This window comes from Camponotus vicinus, unplaced genomic scaffold (assembly GCF_025532165.1).
Source record: "Camponotus vicinus isolate PSW18456_S1 unplaced genomic scaffold, iyCamVici1.0 SCAF_3, whole genome shotgun sequence".
Taxonomy (NCBI): Eukaryota; Metazoa; Arthropoda; class Insecta; order Hymenoptera; family Formicidae; genus Camponotus; species Camponotus vicinus.
In genome coordinates this window covers 20720669-20744396 of record NW_028141967.1, presented here as the reverse complement: position 1 = coordinate 20744396, position 23728 = coordinate 20720669, and the positions used below count along the sequence as shown (strand labels likewise).

Here is a 23728-nt window from a genome sequence, read left to right as displayed (position 1 = left end):
TTTCATTTTCTGTTATATGTATATTACTAAAGTGATCACTTAATAAAAATAATTTATACATATTAATTTAATTCTGAATTCTATATTTATATAATGACACACATAAATAAGTTAAAACAATGCACACATTTTGAAATAACCAACTAATTTTATAAAAAGAGTAGCGATAAATTTTGATAATAAATTACGTAAATAACCGACCATACATATCAATTTTAAGAGTTTAAATATAAAATTGGAATAAAATATATATATATATATATATATATATATATATATATATATATATAAAGTCAACTGCAGTCAATATGCAATCGTTAATTTTAGTCAGTAATCGAAAAGGTTAATACGATACAGGAGCGAAGATTTTTGACTACATTAAGATTGCATATAAAGAGTGCATATAAAGTTTGTTAAATTGTATATATTATTCAAATGTTTATATTAATAATATGTACATTATTAATATGTACATATAAATAATGCATCGCTGTTTTAATAATAGAAGTTCGTCAGTTGTATAATTAAAGTACTCTTTCATTAAAAATTACAATAATGTTGATTTTATATCACATAGATATTATAAAATTGCCTTTTTTAAAATTTACATATCATACATATACATAGCATGCATCTCAGCATTGTTGCAAAGTAAGAAATCAGGGCCATCTTATTCAACTGATATTGCTTGCAGTTCAAATTTGTTTGCTCTGGAGCATGCTTATAAAAGTATGCGATCGGGGGATTGTGACGCTGCTATCGTCAATGGTGCAAATCTCTGTTTACATCCCAATTCAGCTTTGCTATTCGCAAGACTTGGTATTAAAAATTAAATTAAACTAAACTTAAAATATAGGAAAACGAAATTTAAAATATAAGATATATATATATATATATATATATATATATATAATTTTAAAAATAATTTGAAAATATACACTCAAACATATTTCAATATATATTATAATTTATAATTGTTTTGATTCTAGGAGTTTTATCACTTGATGGAATTTGTAGATCTTTCGATGAAAACGCAAGCGGTTATATGCGTAGCGAAACAATTAGTATAATATTTTTGCAAAAAGCAAAGAGAGCTAAGAGAATATATGCAACTGTTGTGTACGCCAAAACGAATTGTGACGGATTCAAAGAACAAGGCATTACTTTCCCGTCCAGCGAAATGCAAGGAGTTTTACTTCAAGAGTTTTATGATGAATGCGGTATATCACCGTCTAATATAGCTTTTATGAAGGCTCACGCTATCGGTACTAGAGTTGGCGATCCGGAAGAAATCAATGCAATTGACAAAGTTTTCTGCAAGGATAGACAGACGCCACTGTTAATTGGGTCTGTTAAATCAAATTTGGGTCACTCTGAGGCTGCTGCAGGTTTATGTCAAATTGCTAAGGTAAGAATATAGTTACAATACGTAAATTATTGTATTACTTTATTTATATTTCAAACTTTATTTACGTCATAAATACTAACGTATTAAATTTAACGTAAACAAATTAGTACTGCTTTTAGTTTCTCCTTGCTCTTAATATATTAATTTTAATGAATGATATATGAATGATAATGAATATTAATTTAAAAACAATAAAGAAGGAAGATAGAGAATGAAGAAAAATCTCTGATAAAACTATTTTTCGTAAGGTTATAATTGCTATGCAAACTGGTATAATACCACCGAATATAAACTTTACAAAAGAACGACAAGATATTAAGGCTTTTAAGGAAGGAAGAATACGTGTGGTAAATATCGCAACACCATGGAAGCCTGGTTTCGCGGGCATTAATTCATTTGGCATTGGCGGAGCCAATTGTCATATTTTACTACAATCTAATTTGAAGCAAAAAGTTAATGGTGGGGCACCAAACGACGATTTACCGCGACTCGTCATTGTGTCTGATCGAACTGAACAAGCAGTAGAATTATTATTAAATGAGGTATACACAACTTTTGCGTTTCATATCGCTAATTAAAAGTCTAAATTTATATTATACATATATATATATATATATATATATATATATATATATACATATATATATATACATATATATATATATTGTTTTATTAAAATGAATACATAAATTTGTCTGATAGATCGAAAATCAACCGATAGATGTTGAATATGTTCGGCTGTTGCATGATCTTTACGCTGACGATATACAAGGTCATCCTTACAGAGGATACGCGATTATTGAATCTAAAGTATCTGCAAAAATAAGAGAAATACATCATTATTCATAAAAAGAAGCCGATCTGTTTCATGTTTTCCGGCATAGGATCGCAATGGTCTGGCATGGGTATGCATCTTTCTTTGCATACACACACAAACACACACTCACAAACACATACATACATATATATACATAAATTAGTTACAATTAAATTATTTCAATTTATGCGCAGGTCAAGCATTACTACAATTTCCGGCATTTTATAAAACTATGGAAAAATGCGATATTATTTTAAGGACACGTGGAATGTGCATCACGAACATATTAACAAATAAACACGAAACAATCTTTAATAATATATTAAATTCGTTAGTTGGCATCACTGTAATGCAGGTGATGAGTAATTCTAATTATCGCATAAATCATTCAAATTATATAAGATAATTATTTAGGTGATGAGTAATTCTAATTATCGCATAAATCATTCAAATTATATAAGATAATTATTTAGAAGGAATTTACAAAAAGAAATATTTCATTTTTATTTTCTTTAGATCGGATTAATCGAACTTCTAAAGTCCGTAAATATCGTGCCAAATCATGTTATTGGTCATTCGATCGGTGAACTCTGTTGCGGATACGTGACTGGTAACTTTACAATGGAACAAGTGCTTCTATCCTCGTATTATATAGGATTGGCGTTGAATGAAACAAAAATAGTTCATGGCGCTATGGCGGACATAGGTCTTAGTTATGAGAACGCGAAGAAAATATGTCCACTGGACATTGACATAATCTCCACTAAAAGTCAAAATACTTGCACCATAAGTGGGCCAAAAAAATCAGTAACAACATTTATAAAAAAATTACAGGTACTTTTATGTATTTTCTCTGGCTTAATTAAATATTTTATTTTTAATAAAATAAATTATATGAGCAATAACATCAAATTCCCATTTATACTTTTTTAGGCTAATAATATCTTTACTAAAGAAATTAACTGCAGCAATATTCCTCTTCACAGTCGTCATCTCGCATCTGCGAGAGCTACGATTTTGGCTTACTTAAATCGAATAATACCTAATAACATGAAACATAGTTTGATGTGGTAAGGTCCATTTTGCGAAATGCGTGGATTGTCTTATGCTGAATATTTTACAAATAATCTATTAGGTTCTGTACTTTTCGAGAAAACTGCAAGAAGGGAAAACTGGGTTCTTAAAAATTCGATAATTGTTGAAATTGCACCGGATGGAATTTTTCAAAGCGTTATGAAAGAATTGACCGATACGACGATAAATATTGCATTACTTCAACGTCATCACGAAGACAATGTTAAAATATTTTTGCAAGGATTAGGAAAAATGTAACAATGGTTTGCAACCGCAATTAGCGAATTTATATCCGACTGTACAATTTCCTGTCAGCCGTGGAACTCCAATGATTTCTCCATCAATCAAGTATATCAAACATTATATCTATTGATTTACACATAAGAATACAGAGAAAAGATAAAATAATTGATTATGATTTAACGGCGTTTTATATAAAAAATATTGTTGAATAGTAAAACATATTTCCTTTGATGTTCTAGATGGAATCATTCCGAAGATTGGTATGTAATGAGTTTTAAAACAAAAAAGAAGATTACTTCCGGGGATAGAAATATTAACATCACATTGAAAGATGAAGCATTCGATTATATGAGTGGCTACGTAATCGACGGAAGAAACTTATTGCCAGCCACGGGATATCTTCTTCTGGTTTGGGACACGATTAGTATGCTGAAGGGTCAGTGGCTTAATGACATATCGATTGTATTTGAAAATGTCAAATTTCTTCGGGCAACGCATATTCCGAAGCAGGGAGATTTGGACTTAACAATAATGGTGCAGAAAGGTAGATTTTATTTAGAATAGAAACTTATATTCTGCAAACAACTTTTAAACACATCATTAATAACTGTAATACAAAAATAAATATTTAAGACAATAATTATGTATTTATTATTTAGGCACTGGAAAGTTTGAAATAATAGAGGGAGATAATGCTATTGTTACTGGTGCAGCACGTATTGCATCAGATCCTGCTAAAGAAAAAATATCGAATCATTTCTTATTAGAAAATTGCGAGGATGAGGAAGAAGTCATGACAATAAGAGACATCTACAAAAAACTTAAATTACGTGGATATCAATATGCTAATTTATTTCGAGGATTAAAAAGCTCATCCGATACTGGAAAACGAGGACACATAGATTGGACGAATAATTGGGTGACGTTTATGGATGCTATGTTGCAAATAAAAATCTTTGGAATTGATATGAGAAATCTTTATGTTCCTACGGAGATACAAAAATTAGTGATCGATACGAAGCTCCATGCTCAGTGTATACAAAATATAACAAATGAAGAAAAACGTAAGTTTGCTAAAAGATGTATATAGATGTTGTTTAGGGAAAGTTTAGAGAATGTTGTTTTCTTTTTTTAATTGTTTTATACATTCAACGATTTAAATATCTTGGAAGTTTTAAAAATAAAGAATAATAATACAAATATATTACTTTCTTTCAAATAATGATCATTTTAATAATTTTACAGAATAATTAAAATTTTATTTTGAAATTGTATGTAGAGCTTTCTGTACGCGTGTATAAAGATATGGAAACGATAGTATCAGGTGGGGTCGAAATTCGTGGTGTAAAAGCCACTTCTATATTCCGTCGAAAGCCAACAGCGAGTCCTGTTCTCGAAGAATATAGATTCGTAGCGCATCGCGACCGAACCGAAGTTTCTTTACAAGACAGCATAATCTTATCGACGCATCTTACTCTGGAATATCATCAAATGACGAAAGTAAACATTATCGAATTGATTGAAGATGGTGATGAGATATCAACAGAAGAATTAGCGTCTCCATTCTTTTTCGAAGTCTTAAATAATCTGCCGTTGATTAAACCAAACATAAATTTAATAACTAGAACCGATAGTTTTGCTTCTATTACCCTTCCTCCAAAAATTACGATTTCACAATCTATGAAGCTATCAAAGGAGGATAATGCAATATTAATCGCTGGATATAATCTATTAACAAATGATAAGAGCGAAACATTAAAGGAAATTCTGTCGGCATTAAAGGATGGCAGATTCTTAATAACACGAGGACAACCGTTGACAAAAGATGATATTACAAATGCGGAGACTCACGATTTAGCAATAGTCCTTGGAAAACGCACGAAAAAAGAACATATTGTACTCTTAAAGAAAAGAAAAAGATTGTGGAGAAAGACAGAAGTTATTAGCGTGAATAATTATGAATTCTCTTGGTTGGAGCGACTAATATCGAGCTTAAATGTCGAGAATAATGTAGCGAGAATAATTTTAGTAGGCGAAAAAGATTCGGAATGCGGTTTATTAGGTATTGTAAATTGTTTGAGAAGAGAACCAGGCGGAGAATTAATAAGAGCTGTGTTGATCCAAGATGAGACAGCACCGAAATTTTCTTTAGACGAACCGTTCTATGCTGAACAACTCCAGATCGATCTCATTACAAATGTTCTGCGTCCAGGAATGATATGGGGATCATACAGACATCTTCCGCTAGCACCTTTAGCGCCAAAACTCTCGTATCATGCTTTAGTCAATCAAACGGTACGTATCCGATTTTTGTATAAAATAAGACTATTTCTGTCTTATTATCTTCTAAGTAAATCATTTTTTGATAATATTTTCTACAATAGAATGTATTCTCGTTAGATTCGCGGTGATTTGAACTCATTTAGTTGGATCGAGGGACCGATTGTTTCGGTTATCAGCACGAAGATCTTGTTCGCATAGTTTATGCGTCTCTTAATTTTAAAGATGTAATGTTAGCCACGGCTAGAATCATCATGGATGAATACATGTCACGCGGACGATTAGAAGAATGTCTGATAGGTTTTGAATATATGTCGGAATCGATAGTGCTGGCCGCAGAATAATGGGTATTTATGAAAATAGGTACGTTACTGTTACTTATTCACAAGTAATTTTAGCTAAAAACTATACTAGAAAATATACAATTTAGATTATTTATATAATTTATATCTCATAAAAATTTCGTCCATATGTTGAGATTTTAACTTGAAAAGCTAAAAGATTTATTTACAAATCTTTATTATTTTTAAAAAACAGAAAATAAAACTGTATATTTTATTTTTTGAAGTAAACAATAAAATTTTCTTCTAGATGTATAGCAAATATGCGCATAGCCGATAGAAATTTATGCTGGTATATTCCCGACGATTGGACTTTGGAAGACGCTGCAACAGTCCCATGCGCTTATGGCACATGTTGTTATGGATTATATATAAAATCAAAAATGAAGAAAGGCGATAAAATATTAATTCATTCGAGCACTGGCGCTGTTGGTCAAGCAGCGATTCATCTCGCGCTTCACGAAGGTTGCGAAGTATTCGTCACTGTCGGTACTCTGGAAAAGCGGAAATTTATAAGAGAGACCATCCCACCTATTCCAGAGGATCATATCGGAAATTCACGCGACACTAGTTTCGAGCAAATGATATTCCAACAGACCGAAGGTCGCGGTGTGGATATCGTACTGAATTCATTAGCCGAAGAAAAACTTCAAGCTTCTATTCGTTGTTTCGCGAAAAATGGACGTTTCTTAGAGATTGGCAAGTTCGATCTTATGGCGAACAATATGTTGGACTTATCAATGTTTTCGAAAGGCATAACATTTTACAGCGTTATGTTGGATAAATTATTCTCAGCTACTGAGGAACGAAAAATGGTACTGAATAAGTTACTATTCAATGGTCTTATTAGCGGAGCCATCAAACCAATCAGCAGGAAAGATTTTTAAAGAGATGAAATTGAAGCTGCATTTAGATATATGGCAGCTGGAAAGCATATTGGAAAAGTAAGTCGATTAATATTTAAAATTAATTGTTATTTAATTAATTGTTATTAATTGTTATTTTATTTACCATTATGTTCGCATTAAGTATCAATCAAGAAAGACAGCGCATGATAATTTACAATCAAGTTTATGTATTACAATTTGTTTCAGATAATTATCAAAATACATAAGGAAGATGAATCTATAGATGCACCCATTCCGGCACTTCCGCGTTATTATTGTATCGCGAACAAGACGTACATCATTTTCGGTGGCTTAGGTGGTTTCGGTTTAGAATTAGCCGATTGGTTGGTCATTCGAGGTGCCGAGAATCTCGCGCTGGTCTCGTGCAAAGGAATAAAGAACGGATATCAGCAAATGAAAATCGAATTGTGGAAATCTTACGGAGTTAAGGTGTTGATAATATCGGATATGGACGCATCGAATGTCGATGGTTGTGAACATGTATTGAGAACAGCGGAGAAACTAGCGCCAGTGGACGCTATATTCAATCTTGCTGTGGTGTTGAACGATAAAATTTGCCAGAATCACACTATAGAGACATTTCAGGAACCGTTTAGAGCAAAAGCGTGGACGACGAAGAATTTAGATCAATTGTCTAGAAATATATGTCCTCAATTGCGGCACTTTGTTGTCTTTTCTTCAGTTTCCTGTGGCAGAGGAAATGCTGGGCAGACCAATTATGGTATGGCGAATTCCATTATGGAAAGAATTTGCGAGAAAAGAGTACAAGAAGGTCTACATGGATTAGCTATTCAATGGGGTGCAATAGGCGATGTCGGTCTGGTGGCCGATATGCAAGACGATGACAAGGAAATGGTTATTGGCGGTACTTTGCAACAAAAAATAAGTTCCTGTATCGAGAAATTCGAGGAATTTCTGTTACAAGAACATCCCGTAGTTGCGAGTATGGTTGTAACTGAGAAGCGTGCGGACGCTTTTTGTACAAATAATATTGTTGAAACTGTGGCTAATATTATGGGTAAGAATTATATAGAATAAAAAATTAATCAATTAATTAATAAAGCGAATTAATATGGTAACGAAAATTCAATATGTTAATGTAGGTTTGAAGGACGTGGCTAGTCACACACCTTTACCGGAACTCGGCATGGACTCGATGATGGCTATGGAAATTATACAGACTTTGGAACGGGAATTCGATGTTTTTCTTACAGCACAGGATATTCGTTGTCTCAATTTTGCTAAACTTATAGAGATGTTTGACGAAGATACATCGAAGGATAAAATCGATCAAGATGAGAACGAGCTAACTGGTATTAAACTGTTCGTTCGTTTGATAGGCAACGATGATCTGATTCCCGACATTTGTGTGGATTTATCAACAAAAAGAAACATAGCGAGAAGCGAAATATTTTTAGTGCCAGGTATAGAAGGCTGCGGAAGTATATTCGATTCGCTGGTACATAAAATTGAAGCTCCTGCGACGTGCTTACAGCATGGAGCGTATAATATTGGCACAGGGTGCACTTCAATAAACGAGATTGCTCATTGCTTATTACAAGTACGAATTTTTTATCTATATAAGAATAATTAGAGTATCTTAATATATAATATATAATATGTAGAAAGATAATTATTAATATTTTCCAATTTTTTAAGTGTTTGTAGCATCTGTTAAGTAAAAAGAATTAAATCGAGGTTTTACAATAGTGGGTTATTCGATGGGATCGTTGATTGCAATTGAGTTGATGCGAAAATTAGAAGGGATGAATCTTCAAGGTCGATTAATTCTCATCGATGGGGCACCAGAGCAAATGAAAGCATTAGCAAATCAATTCTTACCTTTTACTACGAGTTTCGAACTTGAGAATAATGTTCTTTTTAGTATAATGGATGTTATACAACCAACATTTAGTGTAAAGGTATTATTCATATTAATATTATTATATTTGATTCTTTTTAAAAATCTCAAGCAATTTAATCTTTACAGCTTCTTTTGGAGTTAAACAAATGCACCAACTGGAACGAAAAATTAGATACTTTGTCAACTCATGTCCCTTCAACTTATACACATCTCTCGGTTGATAATAATAAATATTTGTGTACAACAATTTATGAGCGTGCAATTGCTGTTCATAAATATGATGTGATTCAATTATCGAAAATTAAATCACCTATAATACTTTTAAAACCTACAATATCAATGTTGCCTTATTTTCAAGAAGATTACGGTTTACATAAGGTATTATTTATATGATTATTATAAGAGAATTACTCATAGCACAGTACCTTTATAGTTAATTAATTTTCAGATTACTGAGGGAAATGTGGAAGTGTTTTATATCGAAGGTAACCACATTACAATGATGAACAATGATAAAGTCGTCTGTGATTAATGGAGAATATATTGAAACGGACAAAAAAATAAAGCTACGTACAGTAGATAACGATAAAATAATACCTACGCAAGATATTCGTACCAGATCATAAATATAGAAATAGAATAATTAATCGATTAATAATTATAGAATAGAATAATTATTATTATAGATCATTTATCATAGATCATATTATATAGATAATAATAATTATTATAGATCATAAATCTAGTATATTTAAACCCATATTAAATATTTTGTATTGTAAAAATTTTATCTATATTTGTGATATATTTATTATATTTGTAAAATTAAATAAGTGTTTTTACAACATTATATTATTATATAATATAATGTTGTAAAAACACTTATTTAACTTTACAAGTATAATAAATATATCACAGAATGATGTATTAGATGCTGCGTGGATGGAAGAAAGTAACATAAAATAATAATGCATAAGTATGAAATTACATAATGCATAAATAAATTATAAATAATGCATGAATATATATATATATATATAAAACTACTAAAAAAGTTAATCATTGACAGTTATTTTTATTCAATCTCGTTTTATTTACCAGACCTTTATGCGCAGTTGATATATTGAAGTATAATTTTTCTTTTATTTCTAATGATTATTTCTAGTGATGCTGTACGCATATCCTGCATCAATCAATATAGGAGTAATGTATTATATTTAACATGTATTTTTTATCTATATATAATATAGTAATGTTGATAACATTAATAATTACAATAATTATTAGTAATTATTAATCGATTAATTATTCTATTTGACAAATTTAAAATAAAATATTCTATGTATTTTTGTACAATTTTTTCAAATAATAAAAATAATATTGTCTATTTAAAAAAACTTACCTTTGTATGACTTTACAGCAATAATATATAATAAAGTTCCATAAAATTAGATTGAATGGATATTATAATTATAAGCCTTTTAAAAATTCATGATAAAAATAGCACTATATTTATAGCACTAAATTAAGAAAAATACAAAATATTCTATTAATTTTGAAAAACATAAAACTTTATTTTACCAGTATAATTTTTAATCAAATATTATAATTTCTCCTTAACTAATCTATTTGATTCTGATATTTCATTGCTCATTCATGTAGAATATTCTATAGTCAAATCAATATAACAGAGTGATTACTTGACACAATGTAGTATACAATATATTGCATGCATGTTGTCCGCGTTTTTTTAGGATCATCGTTCAGATTTCAATCTTTCTAAAATCTTTGTAAAACTCTAACGTCTCGAGAATTTATGCCATTTGGAATTGATCAATGGCAGAGTGTGATATCTTCATAAAATAGCTCTCTATAAATGAACAAAAATCTATATAAAATTAAGCAATTTACTATAATAATTTAAATTGTCATTTTATTTAACTAAATGAATTATGTAATGCTTGAGATATTTTCAATGGTTTAACAAATATTTGCGGTTTTGTATTATAAATACTGCTTTATTTGATCACTCGTGGTCCTTTTGAAGAAAAAATCATACATAATTTATAATAATTCATACATCTTGTAAACTTTATTCCCTATTATCCTATTTCCGGTAAATGTTTACTTTACGTCACAAAGTTCGAAAAATTTTTATTTTCACATATGTTGTAGAGGATACATTCCTAAGTAATACACCGTTTGAATTTTGTTGCGCTCTCTTCGTTCCTGAGATATGCAATTTTGAAGTTTCATACTTTCATGTCATCTTTTCGTTATATCCTATTTATGTGTTTACATTTTTTGTTTACATTTGCTCAACACGGTTTCATATTATATTTTCCTCGTGTGTTTATATTTTTTTGTTTACGTTTGCTCGTTGTGACTTCCATGTCGCTAAGGTATAGAAATATCACAAATGTATGTGTACACACACAACCACACACACACCCGCGCGCGGGCGGTGAGTACAAGGGGGGCCTTTGGCCCCCCCCTCCCGTAACCACCACACCGGTAGTCAAGGTGGACCTCGCTTTACAACTTACAGCATATATCCATTGTGATGAACTCTTCGCAATGCGTCCCCTACCGGCGGGGTGGTTGCGGGAGGGGGGACCGAAGGCCGCGCGCGTGTGTGTGTGTACACATATATTTGTGATATTTCTATACCTTAGCGACATGGAAGTCACAACGAACAAACGTAAACAAAAAAATATAAACACACAAGGAAAATATAATATGAAACCGTGTTGAGCAAATGTAAACAAAAAATGTAAACACATAAATAGGATATAACGAAAAGATGACATGAAAGTATGAAACTTCAAAATTGCATATCTCATCCCCGCGCGCGCGCATGTATGTGTGTGTGTGCGTGCCTATATTTCTTCTTAAACATACATGATGTGGTAAAATTATATTGTATTCTTGAAACTTTTTTTGTTAATAACTATTTAATAAATAACAATAAGCGGCTAAAACCTTCTGAAAGTTATTCAGAAAGATGACCTTAGGAAATGTAAACAGAAAAATATAAACATATTTAGAAAGTAACGAAAAGATGATACAAGTAAGTATAAAATTTCAAAATTGCATATCTCAGGAACGAAGAGAAAGCGCCACAAAACGGTGTATTACTTAGGAATGTATCCTCTACAACATATGTGAAAATAAAAATATTTCGAGCTGTGTGACGTGAAGTAAACATTTACCCAATGCATTTTGAGATAGCCAACTAATTTTATAAAAAGAGTGGCAATAAATTTTGATAATAAATTACGTAAATAACCGATCATACATATCATTTTTAAGAGTTTAAATATAAAATTGGAGTAAGATTTATATATATATTTAAAGTCAACTGCAGTCAATACGCAATCGTTAACTTTAGTCAGTAATCGAAAGGGTTAATACGATACAGGAGAGAAGTTTTTTGACTACATTAAGATTGCATATAAAGAGTGCATATAAAGTTTGTTAAATTGTATATATTATCCAAATGTTTATATTAATAATATGTACATATAAATATTGCATCGCTGTTTTAATAATAGAAGTTCGTCAGTTGTATAATTAAAGTACTCTTTCATTAAAAATTACAATAATGTTGATTTTATATCACATAGATATTATAAAATTGCCTTTTTTAAAATTTACATATCATACATATATATAGCATGCATCTCAGCATTGTTGCAAAGTAAGAAATCACATTTTCATTTAAATGATTGCAAATAATTGTAAATTATTACATTTGCTATATGAGAAGTATATAAATAGATTTGCTGTTATTTATTATTTACTTCAATGCTTATAAATAATAAGTTTCTATAGTATTTCATAATGAAATTTATTTCATAATAAAATATTTACCATACAGATCACTTATATATAAATGAGTCCAAAATCCATTCACGCAATTCATAATGTGACGAGACATCAACAATAATTAATCGTAAAATCATAAATTTTAAAAACATACAACATAATAAATATAATATTATAAAATAAAATAAAATATAAAATAAAATAAAATAATATAAAATAAAATAAATATTATTTTGTATCATTGTTAATAATTGTCAGGAGATTTTCTCTGTCCACACATTAGCGTTATATTTCTCTAAATTTTAAATCTTTATTATTTCGATTAAAAGTGTTTAAAAATGGATTGTAAAAGAAATAAACTTCACGACATTGAACCTGGAGACGAAATCGTTATTTCTGGTATCGCTGGTAGATTTCCTGAGTCTGATAACATGAAACATCTTCAGGAGAATCTACTTAACAAGATAGACCTAGGATCGAATGACAACCGACGATGGAATCACGGTAATAATATTTAATTCCATCATATTGGTATACATAATGTGAGAAAATCGTATCACATAATTTATAAAAATGTATATAATTATACAGTAATTATCTAATTTTGACATTTATTTATATAATTACACTATATAATCAATAAAATCTTTAAGTAAAAAGATATCTCGATTAAATCATATGATTTAAAATTTACAGATCATCCAGAAATACCCCAACGCACGGGAAAAATCAATAATTTGGAGAAATTTGATGCGGAATATTTTGACGTTTCCTTCAACGAGGTTTCCATGATGGATCCTATGGGTAGAATGCTATTAGAACATACTTACGAAGCTATTGTCGACGCGGGAGTAAATCCGAAAGATTTACGTGGAACAAAAACTGCAGTTTTTATCGGAGTGTGTTTTTCTGAATCGGAAGGAAATTGGTTTTATGAAAAACATCAGGTATTCAAATCAATTTATGCATTAATCATAAAAAATTTTGATAGATATTATTTTTTATATATTAAATTGTAAGAATTGAAATGATTTTGTTATATTAAAATATATATGTAACAAGCATACAATAAAATATATATGTAACAAGCATGTAAATTCTCTAAATAATGTATATATATGCATTAGATATCTGACTCTGCAATTTCTGGATGTAGTAAAGCTTTGCTGGCAAATCGAATCTCTCAATGGTTGGGTGTAACAGGACCGTCTTATTCAATCGATACCGCTTGCAGTTCAAGTCTATCTGCTGTAGAGTGTGCTTATAGAATTATGCGATCGGGGGAGTGTGATGCTGCTATCATTGGTGGCGCAAATCTCTGTTTACATCCCAATTTAGCTTTGCTATTCTCAAGACTTGGTATTAAAAATTAAAACTTAAATTAAACTAAACATAAAATATAGGAAAACTAAATTGAAAATATAAGATATATATAATTTCGAAAATAATTTGAAAATATACACTCAAACATATTTCAATATATATTATAATTTATAATTGTTTTGATTCTAGGAGTTTTATCACTTAACGGATTTTGTAGACCTTTCGATGAAAATGCAAACGGTTATATGCGTAGCGAAACAATGGGTATAATATTTCTACAAAAAGCAAAGAGAGCTAAAAGAATTTATGCAACTGTCGTGTACGCCAAGACGAATTGTGACGGATTCAAACAACAAGGCATTACTTTCCCGTCCAGTGAAATGCAAGGAGTTTTGTTTCAAGAATTTTACAATGAATGCGGTGTATCACCGTCTACTATAGATTTTATGGAGGCTCATGGTACCGGTACTAGAGTTGGCGATCCGGAAGAAATCAACGCAATTGACAAAGTTTTCTGCAAAGATAGGCAGACTCCTCTGTTAGTTGGTTCTGTCAAATCAAATTTGGGTCACTCTGAGGCTGCTGCAGGTTTATGTCAAATTGTTAAGGTAATTATATATATATATATTTACTAATTGTAAGATAAATTAATAGAATTAGCATGCATATTATAATTATACACACACACACACACACACGTGTGTGTGTGTGTGTGTATAATTATAATATGCATGCTAATTCTATTAATTTATCTTACAATTAGTAAAATCATAAAACAGATCTATTAAGTTTTTAACTTTAAACAAAGCTAAGACTGTTTCTGCTCTCTTTTTGTGCCTAAATTGTAAGAAATTTATCGCCTTAATTGTAAGAAATGATAATAATTTAAAAATAAGAGAAAGGAAAAAGAGAAGAATCTATTATAAAACTATTTTTCGTAAGGTTATAATTGCTATGCAAACTGGTATAATACCACCGAATGCAAACTTTACAAAAGAACGACAAGATATTAAGGCTTTTGAGGAAGGAAGAATACGTGTGGTAAATATCGCAACACCATGGAAGCCTGGTTTCGCGGGCATTAATTCATTTGGCTTTGGCGGAGCCAATTGTCATATTTTACTACAATCTCATTTGAAGCAAAAAGTTAATGATGGGGCACCAAACGATGATTTACCGCGACTGGTCGTCGTGTCTGGTCGAACTGAACAAGCAGTAGAATCATTATTAAATGAGGTATACACAACTTTTGCGTTTTATATCGCTAATTAAAAGTCTAAATTTATATTACATATATATATATATATATATATATATATATATACATATATATATATATATATATTGTTTTATTAAAATGAATACATAAATCTGTCTGATAGATCGAAAATCAACCGATAGATATTGAATATGTTCGGCTGTTGCATGATCTTTACGCTGACGATATACAAGGTCATCCTTACAGAGGATACACGATTATTGAATCTAAAGCATCTATAAAAATGATAAGAGAAATACATTATTATTCAGGTAAAAAAAAGCCGATATGTTTCGTGTTTTCTGGAATAGGATCGCAATGGCCTGGTATGGGTATGCATCTTTCTTTGCATATATACATGCAAACATGTGTATACATATACATGTGGTTATACATATATATATATATATATATATATATATATATATATATATATATATATATATATATGTATATATATATTGAAAAGGAAATACTTACATTTAAATTATTTTAATTTATACGTTGACAGGTCAAGCATTACTACGATTTCCGGCATTTTATAAAACTATAGAAAAGTGCGATATTATTTTAAGAACACGTGGAATGCGCATCATGAACATTTTAACAAATAACCACGAAGCAATTTTTAATAATATATTGAACTCTTTAGTTGGCGTCACCGTAATGCAGGTGATGAGTCAATTCTAATTGTCGCATAAATCATTCAAATTATATAATTTATTTAGAAAGAATTTATAAGAAGAAATATTTCATTTTTATTTTCTTTAGATCGGATTAATCGAACTTCTAAAGTCCGTAAATATCGTGCCAAATCATGTTATTGGTCATTCGATCGGTGAACTCTGTTGCGGATACGTGACTGGTAACTTTACAATGGAACAAGTGCTTCTATCCTCGTATTATATAGGATTGGCGTTGAATGAAACAAAAATAATTCATGGCGCCATGGCGGACATTGGTCTTAGTTATGAGAACGCGAAGAACATATGTCCACTGGACATTGACATAATCTCCGCTAAAAGTCAAAATACTTGCACTATAAGTGGGCCAAAAAAGTCAGTAACAACATTTATAACAAAGTTACAGGTACTTTTATGCATTTTCTCTGGCTTAATTAAATATTTTATTTTTAATAAAATAAATTATATGGGCAATAACATCTAATCCCTATTTATACTTTTCCCATTTATACTTTTTTAGGGTAATAATATCTTTACTAAAGAAATTAACTGCAATATTCCTCTTCACAGTCGTCATCTCGTATCTGCGAGAGCTACGATTTTGGCTTACTTAAATCGAATAATACCTAATAACATGAAACATAGTCTGATGTGGCAAGGTCCGTTTAGTGAAACACGTGGATTGTCCTACGCTGAATATTTTACAAATAATCTATTAGGTCCTGTACTTTTTGAGAAAACTGCAAGAAGAGAAAACTGGGTTCTTAAAAATTCGATAATTGTTGAAATTGCGCCGGATGAAACTTTTCAAAGCGTCATGAAGGGATTGACCGATACGACGATGAATATTGCATTACTTCAACGTCAACACGAAGACAATGTTAAAGTATTTTTGCAAGGATTAGGAAAAATGTATAACAATGGTTTGCAACCGCAATTAGCGAATTTATATCCGACTGTAGAATTTCCTGTTAGTCGTGGAACTCCAATGATTTCTCCATCAATCAAGTATATCAAATATTATATCTATTGATTTACACATAAGAATACATCGAAAACATAAAATAATTGTAACAGCGTTCTATATAAAAAAAATTGTTGTATAATAAAACATATTTTCTTTGATGTTCTAGATGGAATCATTCCGAAGATTGGTATGTAATGAATTTTAAAACAAAAACCAAGATTACTTCCGGAGAAAAAGCTATTAACATCACATTGAAAGAAGAATCGTTCGAATACATAAGTGGCCACGTAATCGACGGAAGAAACTTATTGCCAGCCACGGGATATCTTCTTCTGGTTTGGGATACGATTAGTATGCTGAAGGGTCAATGGCTTAATGACATATCGATTGTATTCGAAAATGTTAAGTTTCTTCGGGCAACGCATATTCCGAAGCAGGGAGATCTGGACTTAATATTAATGGTGCAGAAAGGTAAATTTTGTTAAAAATAGAAATTTATGTTTTGCAAACAATTCCTTAACATTAATATTTGTAATACAAAAATAAATATTTTAGACAATTATGACATATTTATTATCTAGGCACCGGACACTTTGAAATAATAGAAGGAGGTAATGCTGTTGTTACTGGCAAAGCGCGTATTGCGTCAGACCCTGTTAAAGAAAAAATACCGAATCATCTCTTATTAGAAAATTCCGAGGATGAGGAAGAAGTCATGACAATAAGAGACATCTATAAAGAACTTAAATTACGTGGATATCAATATGCGAATTTATTTCGGGGATTAAAAAGTACATCCACTACTGGGAAACGAGGACATATAGCTTGGACGAATAATTGGGTGACGTTTATGGATACTATGTTACAAATAAAAATCTTAGGAATTGATATGAGAAATCTTTATGTTCCTACGGAAATACAAAAATGCGTGATCGATACGAAGTTCCATGCTCAGTGTATACAAAACATAACAGCTGAGGAGAAGCGTAAGTTTGCCGAAAAATGTATATAGATGTTGTTTAGAGACACAGTTTCCATTTTTTATTTATTTGCTTTATATATTCAATGTTTTAAATATCGTGGTAATAAGATTCAAAAACGTGTTTTTTTATTTAAAGCGTAAGAAATGTGACTATATTATTTTCTTTTAAATAATGATACATGAATGATTTAAAAATTAATTTGAAAATCTTTGTATAGAACTTCCTGTATACGTATACAAGGATATAGAAACAATAGTATCAGGTGGTATTGAAATTCGTGGTGTAAAAGCTACTTCTATATTCCGTCGAAAACCAATAGGAACTCCTGTTCTCGAAGAATACAGATTTGTAGCACATCGCGACGGAGCCGAAGTTTCCTTACAAGACAGCATAATCTTATCGACGCATCTTGCTCTGGAATATCATCAAATGATGAAAGTAAATATCATCGAATTGATTGAAGATGGTGATGAGATAACAACAGAAGAATTAGCGTCTCCATTGTTTCTCGAAGTCTTAAATAATCTGCCGTTGATTAAACCAGACATAAATTTAATAACTAGAACCGATCGTTTTGCTTCTATTACTCTTCCTTCAAAAATTACGATTTCACAATCCAAGAAGCTATCGAAGGATAATACTGCAATATTAATCGCTGGATTTAATTTACTAACAAACGATAAGAGCGAAATTTTAAAAGAAATTTTGTCGGCATTGAAGGACGACGGATTCTTATTGACACGAGGACAGCGGCTTACAAAAGATGATATTACAAATGCGGAGAAGCATGATTTAACAATAGTCCTTGAGAAACGCACGATAAAGGAACATATTATACTCTTAAAGAAAAGGAAAAGATCGTGGAGAAGAACAGAAGTCATTTCCGTGAATAATTACGAGTTTTCTTGGTTAAAGCAATTAATATTGAACTTAAATGTCGAGAATAATATAGCGAGAATTATTTTAGTAGGGGAAAGAGATCCAGAATGCGGTTTATTAGGTCTTGTAAATTGTTTGAGAAGAGAACCAGGCGGAGAATTAATAAGAGCTGTGTTGATCCAAGATGAGACGGCAGCGAAATTTTCTTTAGACGAACCATTCTATGCGAAACAACTCCAGATCGATCTTATTATAAATGTTCTGCGTCCGGGAATGATATGGGGATCGTACAGACATCTTCCGCTGGCACCTTTAGCGCCAAAACTTTCGTATCATGCTTTAGTCAATCAAATGGTACGTATCCGATTTTTTGTATAAAAGACTATTTTTGTCTTATTATCTTCTAAATAAGACATTTTTCGATACTATTTTCTATAATAGAGTGTATTCTTGTTAGATTCGCGGTGATTTGAATTCATTTCGCTGGATCGAAGGCCCGATTGTTTCGGGTTATCAGCACGAAAATCTTGTTCGCATAGTTTATGCATCTATTAATTTTAAAGATGTAATGTTAGCCACGGCTAGAATCATCATGGATGAATACATGTCACGCGGACGATTAGAAGAATGTCTGATAGGTTTGGAATATGTCGGAATCGATAGTGCTGGCTGCAGAGTAATGGGTATTTGGGAAAATAGGTACGTTATTGTTACATATACACAACTAACTTTAGCTAAAAACCATACTAGAAAATATACAATTTAGATTATTTATATAATTTATATCTGACGAAAATTTCGTCCATATGTTGATATTTTAATTTCAAAAAAAAGCTAAAAGATTTATTTAAAAATCTTTATTATTTTTTTTGAAAGAAACGAAATAAAACTATATATTTTATTTTTTGTAAATGATAAAATTTTCTTCTAGATGTATAGCAAATATGCGCATAGCCGATAGACCTTTATGCTGGTATGTTCCCGACGAATGGACTCTGGAGGACGCTGCAACAGTCCCCTGCGCTTATGGCACATGTTGTTACGGATTATATGTAAAGACAAGAATGAAGAAAGGTGACAAAATATTAATTCATTCGGGCACTGGCGCTGTTGGTCAAGCAGCGATTCATCTCGCGCTTCACGAAGGTTGCGAAGTATTCGTCACTGTCGGTACTCCGGAAAAGCGGAAATTTATAAGAGAGACCTTCCCATCTATTCCAGAGGATCATATCGGAAATTCACGCGACACTAGTTTCGAGCAAATGATATTCCAACAGACCGAAGGTCGCGGTGTGGATATCGTATTGAATTCATTAGCCGAAGAAAAACTTCAAGCTTCTATTCGTTGTCTCGCAAAAAATGGACGTTTCTTGGAGATTGGCAAGTTCGATTTTATGACTAACAATATGTTGGACTTATCAATGTTTTCGAAAGGCATAACATTTTACAGCGTTATGTTGGATAATTTATTCTCAGCTACTGAGGAACAAAGAATGGCACTGAATAAAGTACTAGTCAATGGTCTTATTAGCGGAGCCATCAAACCAATCAGCAGGAAAGTTTTTCAAAGAGATGAAATTGAGGCTGCATTTAGATATATGGCAGCTGGAAAGCATATTGGAAAAGTAAGTCGATTAATATTTAAAATTAATTGTTATTTTATTTATCATTACGTTCGGATTAAATATCAATAAAGGCATATTAAGACAGCACATGATTTACAATCAAGTTTATGTATTACAATTTTTTTTCAGATAATTATTAAAATACACAAGGAAGATGAATCTATAGATGCACCCATTCCGGCACTTCCGCGTTATTATTGTATGGCGGACAAGACGTACATTATTTTCGGTGGCTTAGGTGGTTTCGGTTTAGAATTAGCCGATTGGTTGGTCATTCGAGGTGCCGAGAATCTCGTGCTGGTCTCGCGCAAAGGAATAAAGAACGGATATCAGCAAATGAAAATCAAATTGTGGAAATCTTACGGAGTTAAGGTGTTGTTAATATCGGATATGGACGCATCGAATGTCGATAGTTGTGAACATGTATTGAGAACAGCGGAGAAACTAGCGCCAGTGGACGCTATATTCAATCTTGCTGTGGTGTTGAACGATAAAATTTGCCAGAATCACACTATAGAGACATTTCATGAACCGTTTAGAGCAAAAGCTTGGACGACGAAGAATTTAGATCAATTGTCTAGAAAAATATGTCCTCAGTTGCGGCACTTTGTTGTCTTTTCTTCAGTTTCCTGTGGCAGAGGAAATGCTGGGCAGACCAATTATGGTATGGCGAATTCCATTATGGAAAGAATTTGCGAGAAAAGAGTACAAGAAGGTCTACATGGATTGGCGATTCAATGGGGTGCAATAGGCGATGTCGGTCTGGTAGCCGATATGCAAGACGATGACAAGGAAATGGTTATTGGCGGTACTTTGCAACAAAAAATAAGTTCCTGTATCGAGAAATTCGAGGAATTTCTGTTACAAGAACAGCCCGTAGTAGCGAGTATGGTTGTAGCTGAGAAGCGTGCGGACGCTTTTGGTACAAATAATATTGTTGAAACTGTGGCTAATATTATGGGTAAGAATTATATAGAATAAAAAATTAATCAATTAATTAATGAAGCGAATTAATATAATAACGAAAATTCAATATGTTAATGTAGGTTTGAAGGACTTAAATAACGTGGCTCGTCACACACCTTTACCGGAACTCGGCATGGACTCGTTGATGGCTGTGGAAATTAAACAGACTTTGGAACGAGAATTCGATGTTTTTCTTACAGCACAGGATATTCGTTGTCTCAATTTTGCTAAACTTATAGAGATGTTTGACAAAGATATATCGAAGGATAAAATCGATCAAGATGAGAACGAGCTAACTGGTATTAAACTGTTCGTTCGTTTGATAGGCAACGATGATCTGATTCCCGACATTTGTGTGGATTTGTCAACAAAAAGAAACATAGCGAGAAGCGAAATATTTTTAGTGCCAGGTATGGAAGGCTGCGGAAGTATATTCGATTCGCTGGTACAACAAATCGAAGCTCCAGCAATGTGCTTACAACATGGAGCGTACAACATTGGTATAGGCTGCACTTCAATAAACGAGATTGCTCATTGCTTATTACAAGTACGGATTTTTTATCTATATAAGAATAATTAGAGTATCTTAATATATAATATATAATATGTAGAAAGATAATTATTAATATTTTGCAATTTTTTATATGTTTGTAGCATCTGTTAAGTAAAAAAGAATTAAATCGAGATTTTACAATAGTGGGTTATTCGATGGGATCGTTGATTGCAATTGAGTTGATGCGAAAATTAGAAGGGATGAATCTTCAAGGTCGATTAATTCTCATCGATGGGGCACCAGAGCAAATGAAAGCATTAGCAAATCAATTCTTACCTTTTACTACGAGTTTCGAACTTGAGAATAATGTTCTTTTAAGTATAATGGATGTTATACAGCCAATACTTAGTGGAAAGGTATTATTCATATCAATATTATTATATTTGATTCTTTTTAAAAATCTCAAGCAATTTAATCTTTACAGCTTCTTTTGGAGTTAAACAAATGCACCAACTGGAACGAAAAATTAGATACTTTGTCAACTCATGTCCCTCCAACTTATACACATCTCTCAGTTGATAATAATAAATATTTGTGTACAACAATTTATGAGCGTGTAATTGCTGTTCATAAATATGATGTGACTCAATTATCGAAAATTAAATCACCTATAATACTTTTAAAACCTACAATATCAGTGTTGCCTTATTTTCAAGAAGATTACGGTTTACATAAGGTATTATTTATATGATTATTATAAGAGAATTACTCATAGCACAGTACCTTTATAGTTAATTAATTTTCAGATTACTGAGGGAAATGTGGAAGTGTTTTATATCGAAGGTAACCACATTACAATGATGAACAATGATAAAGTCGTCGCTGTGATTAATGGAGAATATATTGAAACGGACAAAAAAATAAAGCTACGTACAGTAGATAACGATAAAATAATACCTATGCAAGATATTCGTACTAGATCATAAATCTAGACCCATATTAAACCCATATTAAATATTTTGTATTGTAAAAATTCTATCTATATTTGTGATATATTTATTATACTTGTAAAATTAACTAAGTGTTTTTACAAAATTATATTATATAATAATATATAAATACTGCTTCATTTTTGATCACTCGTGGTCCTTTTGATGAAAATCATACATAATTTATAATAATTCATACATCTTGTAAACTTTATTCCCTATTAGCCTATCTCCTTTAATAGAGATATAATTATAGAAGACTCTGTGTCTCTCTCTGACTTTAATAGTATTTTTGTGATTTTTCTTACATCAAGGACGAAATACTTGTTAATACTGTTTAATATTTTGAAGGAATTTACGAACAATAGAGTATTTATTACTTTATTTATTCAAATATTAAATTATTACTTTATTTATTCAAATAAAGTAATCAATCATTAAGAATTCTAAATACAAAAAAAGCTATATAAGAAAACCATAAATCATGACAAATTATTTGTTAATCTATCGATGCAATGGAAAATTAAATTATTATAAAATAAATTTATTTTCTTCAAACAGGAAGCATGCGCTTTGAAGAGAATTCATAAATATTAGTTTTTGTGTAACTTAGATATATTTATATATATAGAGCATATATTTACATGAATTTATATATTTACTGAGATTTTATTCTATATATTTTTAAATTTTTATTTCACTTATGCGATGAAAGCAATATGCTGCGAATAAACTTAACTGCCTGCTATTAAAATGCTATCAAAATCAGTAAAATGACAGCCTTTATATATTGTTACAA

General features: G+C 31.0%; 1 protein-coding gene and 1 pseudogene across 3 annotated transcripts; both read left to right on the top strand.

Moving 5' to 3' along the window:
- The first annotated feature begins 308 nt into the window (after positions 1–308).
- Positions 309–9609, top strand: LOC145969107 (fatty acid synthase-like; annotated as a pseudogene). Its single transcript, XR_014437945.1, has 17 exons — positions 309–342; positions 628–819; positions 990–1408; positions 1657–1950; positions 2111–2313; positions 2420–2580; positions 2742–3059; positions 3159–3647; positions 3782–4086; positions 4202–4606; positions 4822–5837; positions 5943–6185; positions 6414–7107; positions 7258–8089; positions 8175–8632; positions 9062–9313; positions 9384–9609. The product of XR_014437945.1 is annotated as a fatty acid synthase-like (transcript).
- A 3397-nt stretch (positions 9610–13006) lies between these two features.
- On the top strand, positions 13007–22996 carry LOC145968177 (fatty acid synthase-like). 2 transcript variants are annotated; one of them, XM_083093486.1, is made up of 19 exons: positions 13007–13267; positions 13460–13710; positions 13891–14122; positions 14276–14694; positions 15029–15322; positions 15469–15676; positions 15856–16016; positions 16116–16433; positions 16548–17035; positions 17161–17465; positions 17576–17980; positions 18195–19210; positions 19314–19555; positions 19788–20481; positions 20611–21442; positions 21528–21994; positions 22102–22356; positions 22425–22676; positions 22747–22996. In XM_083093486.1, exons 1-19 carry the CDS (start codon positions 13102–13104, stop codon positions 22924–22926), a joined length of 7185 nt encoding a protein of 2394 aa, XP_082949612.1. In that variant the 5' UTR covers positions 13007–13101; the 3' UTR covers positions 22927–22996. The 2 variants fall into 2 exon arrangements, with proteins under 2 accessions (XP_082949612.1, XP_082949613.1); XM_083093487.1 differs by lacking the exon at positions 13007–13267 and having other exon boundaries at positions 13604–13710; positions 13920–14122; positions 22747–22995.
- Positions 22997–23728: the final 732 nt, after the last annotated feature.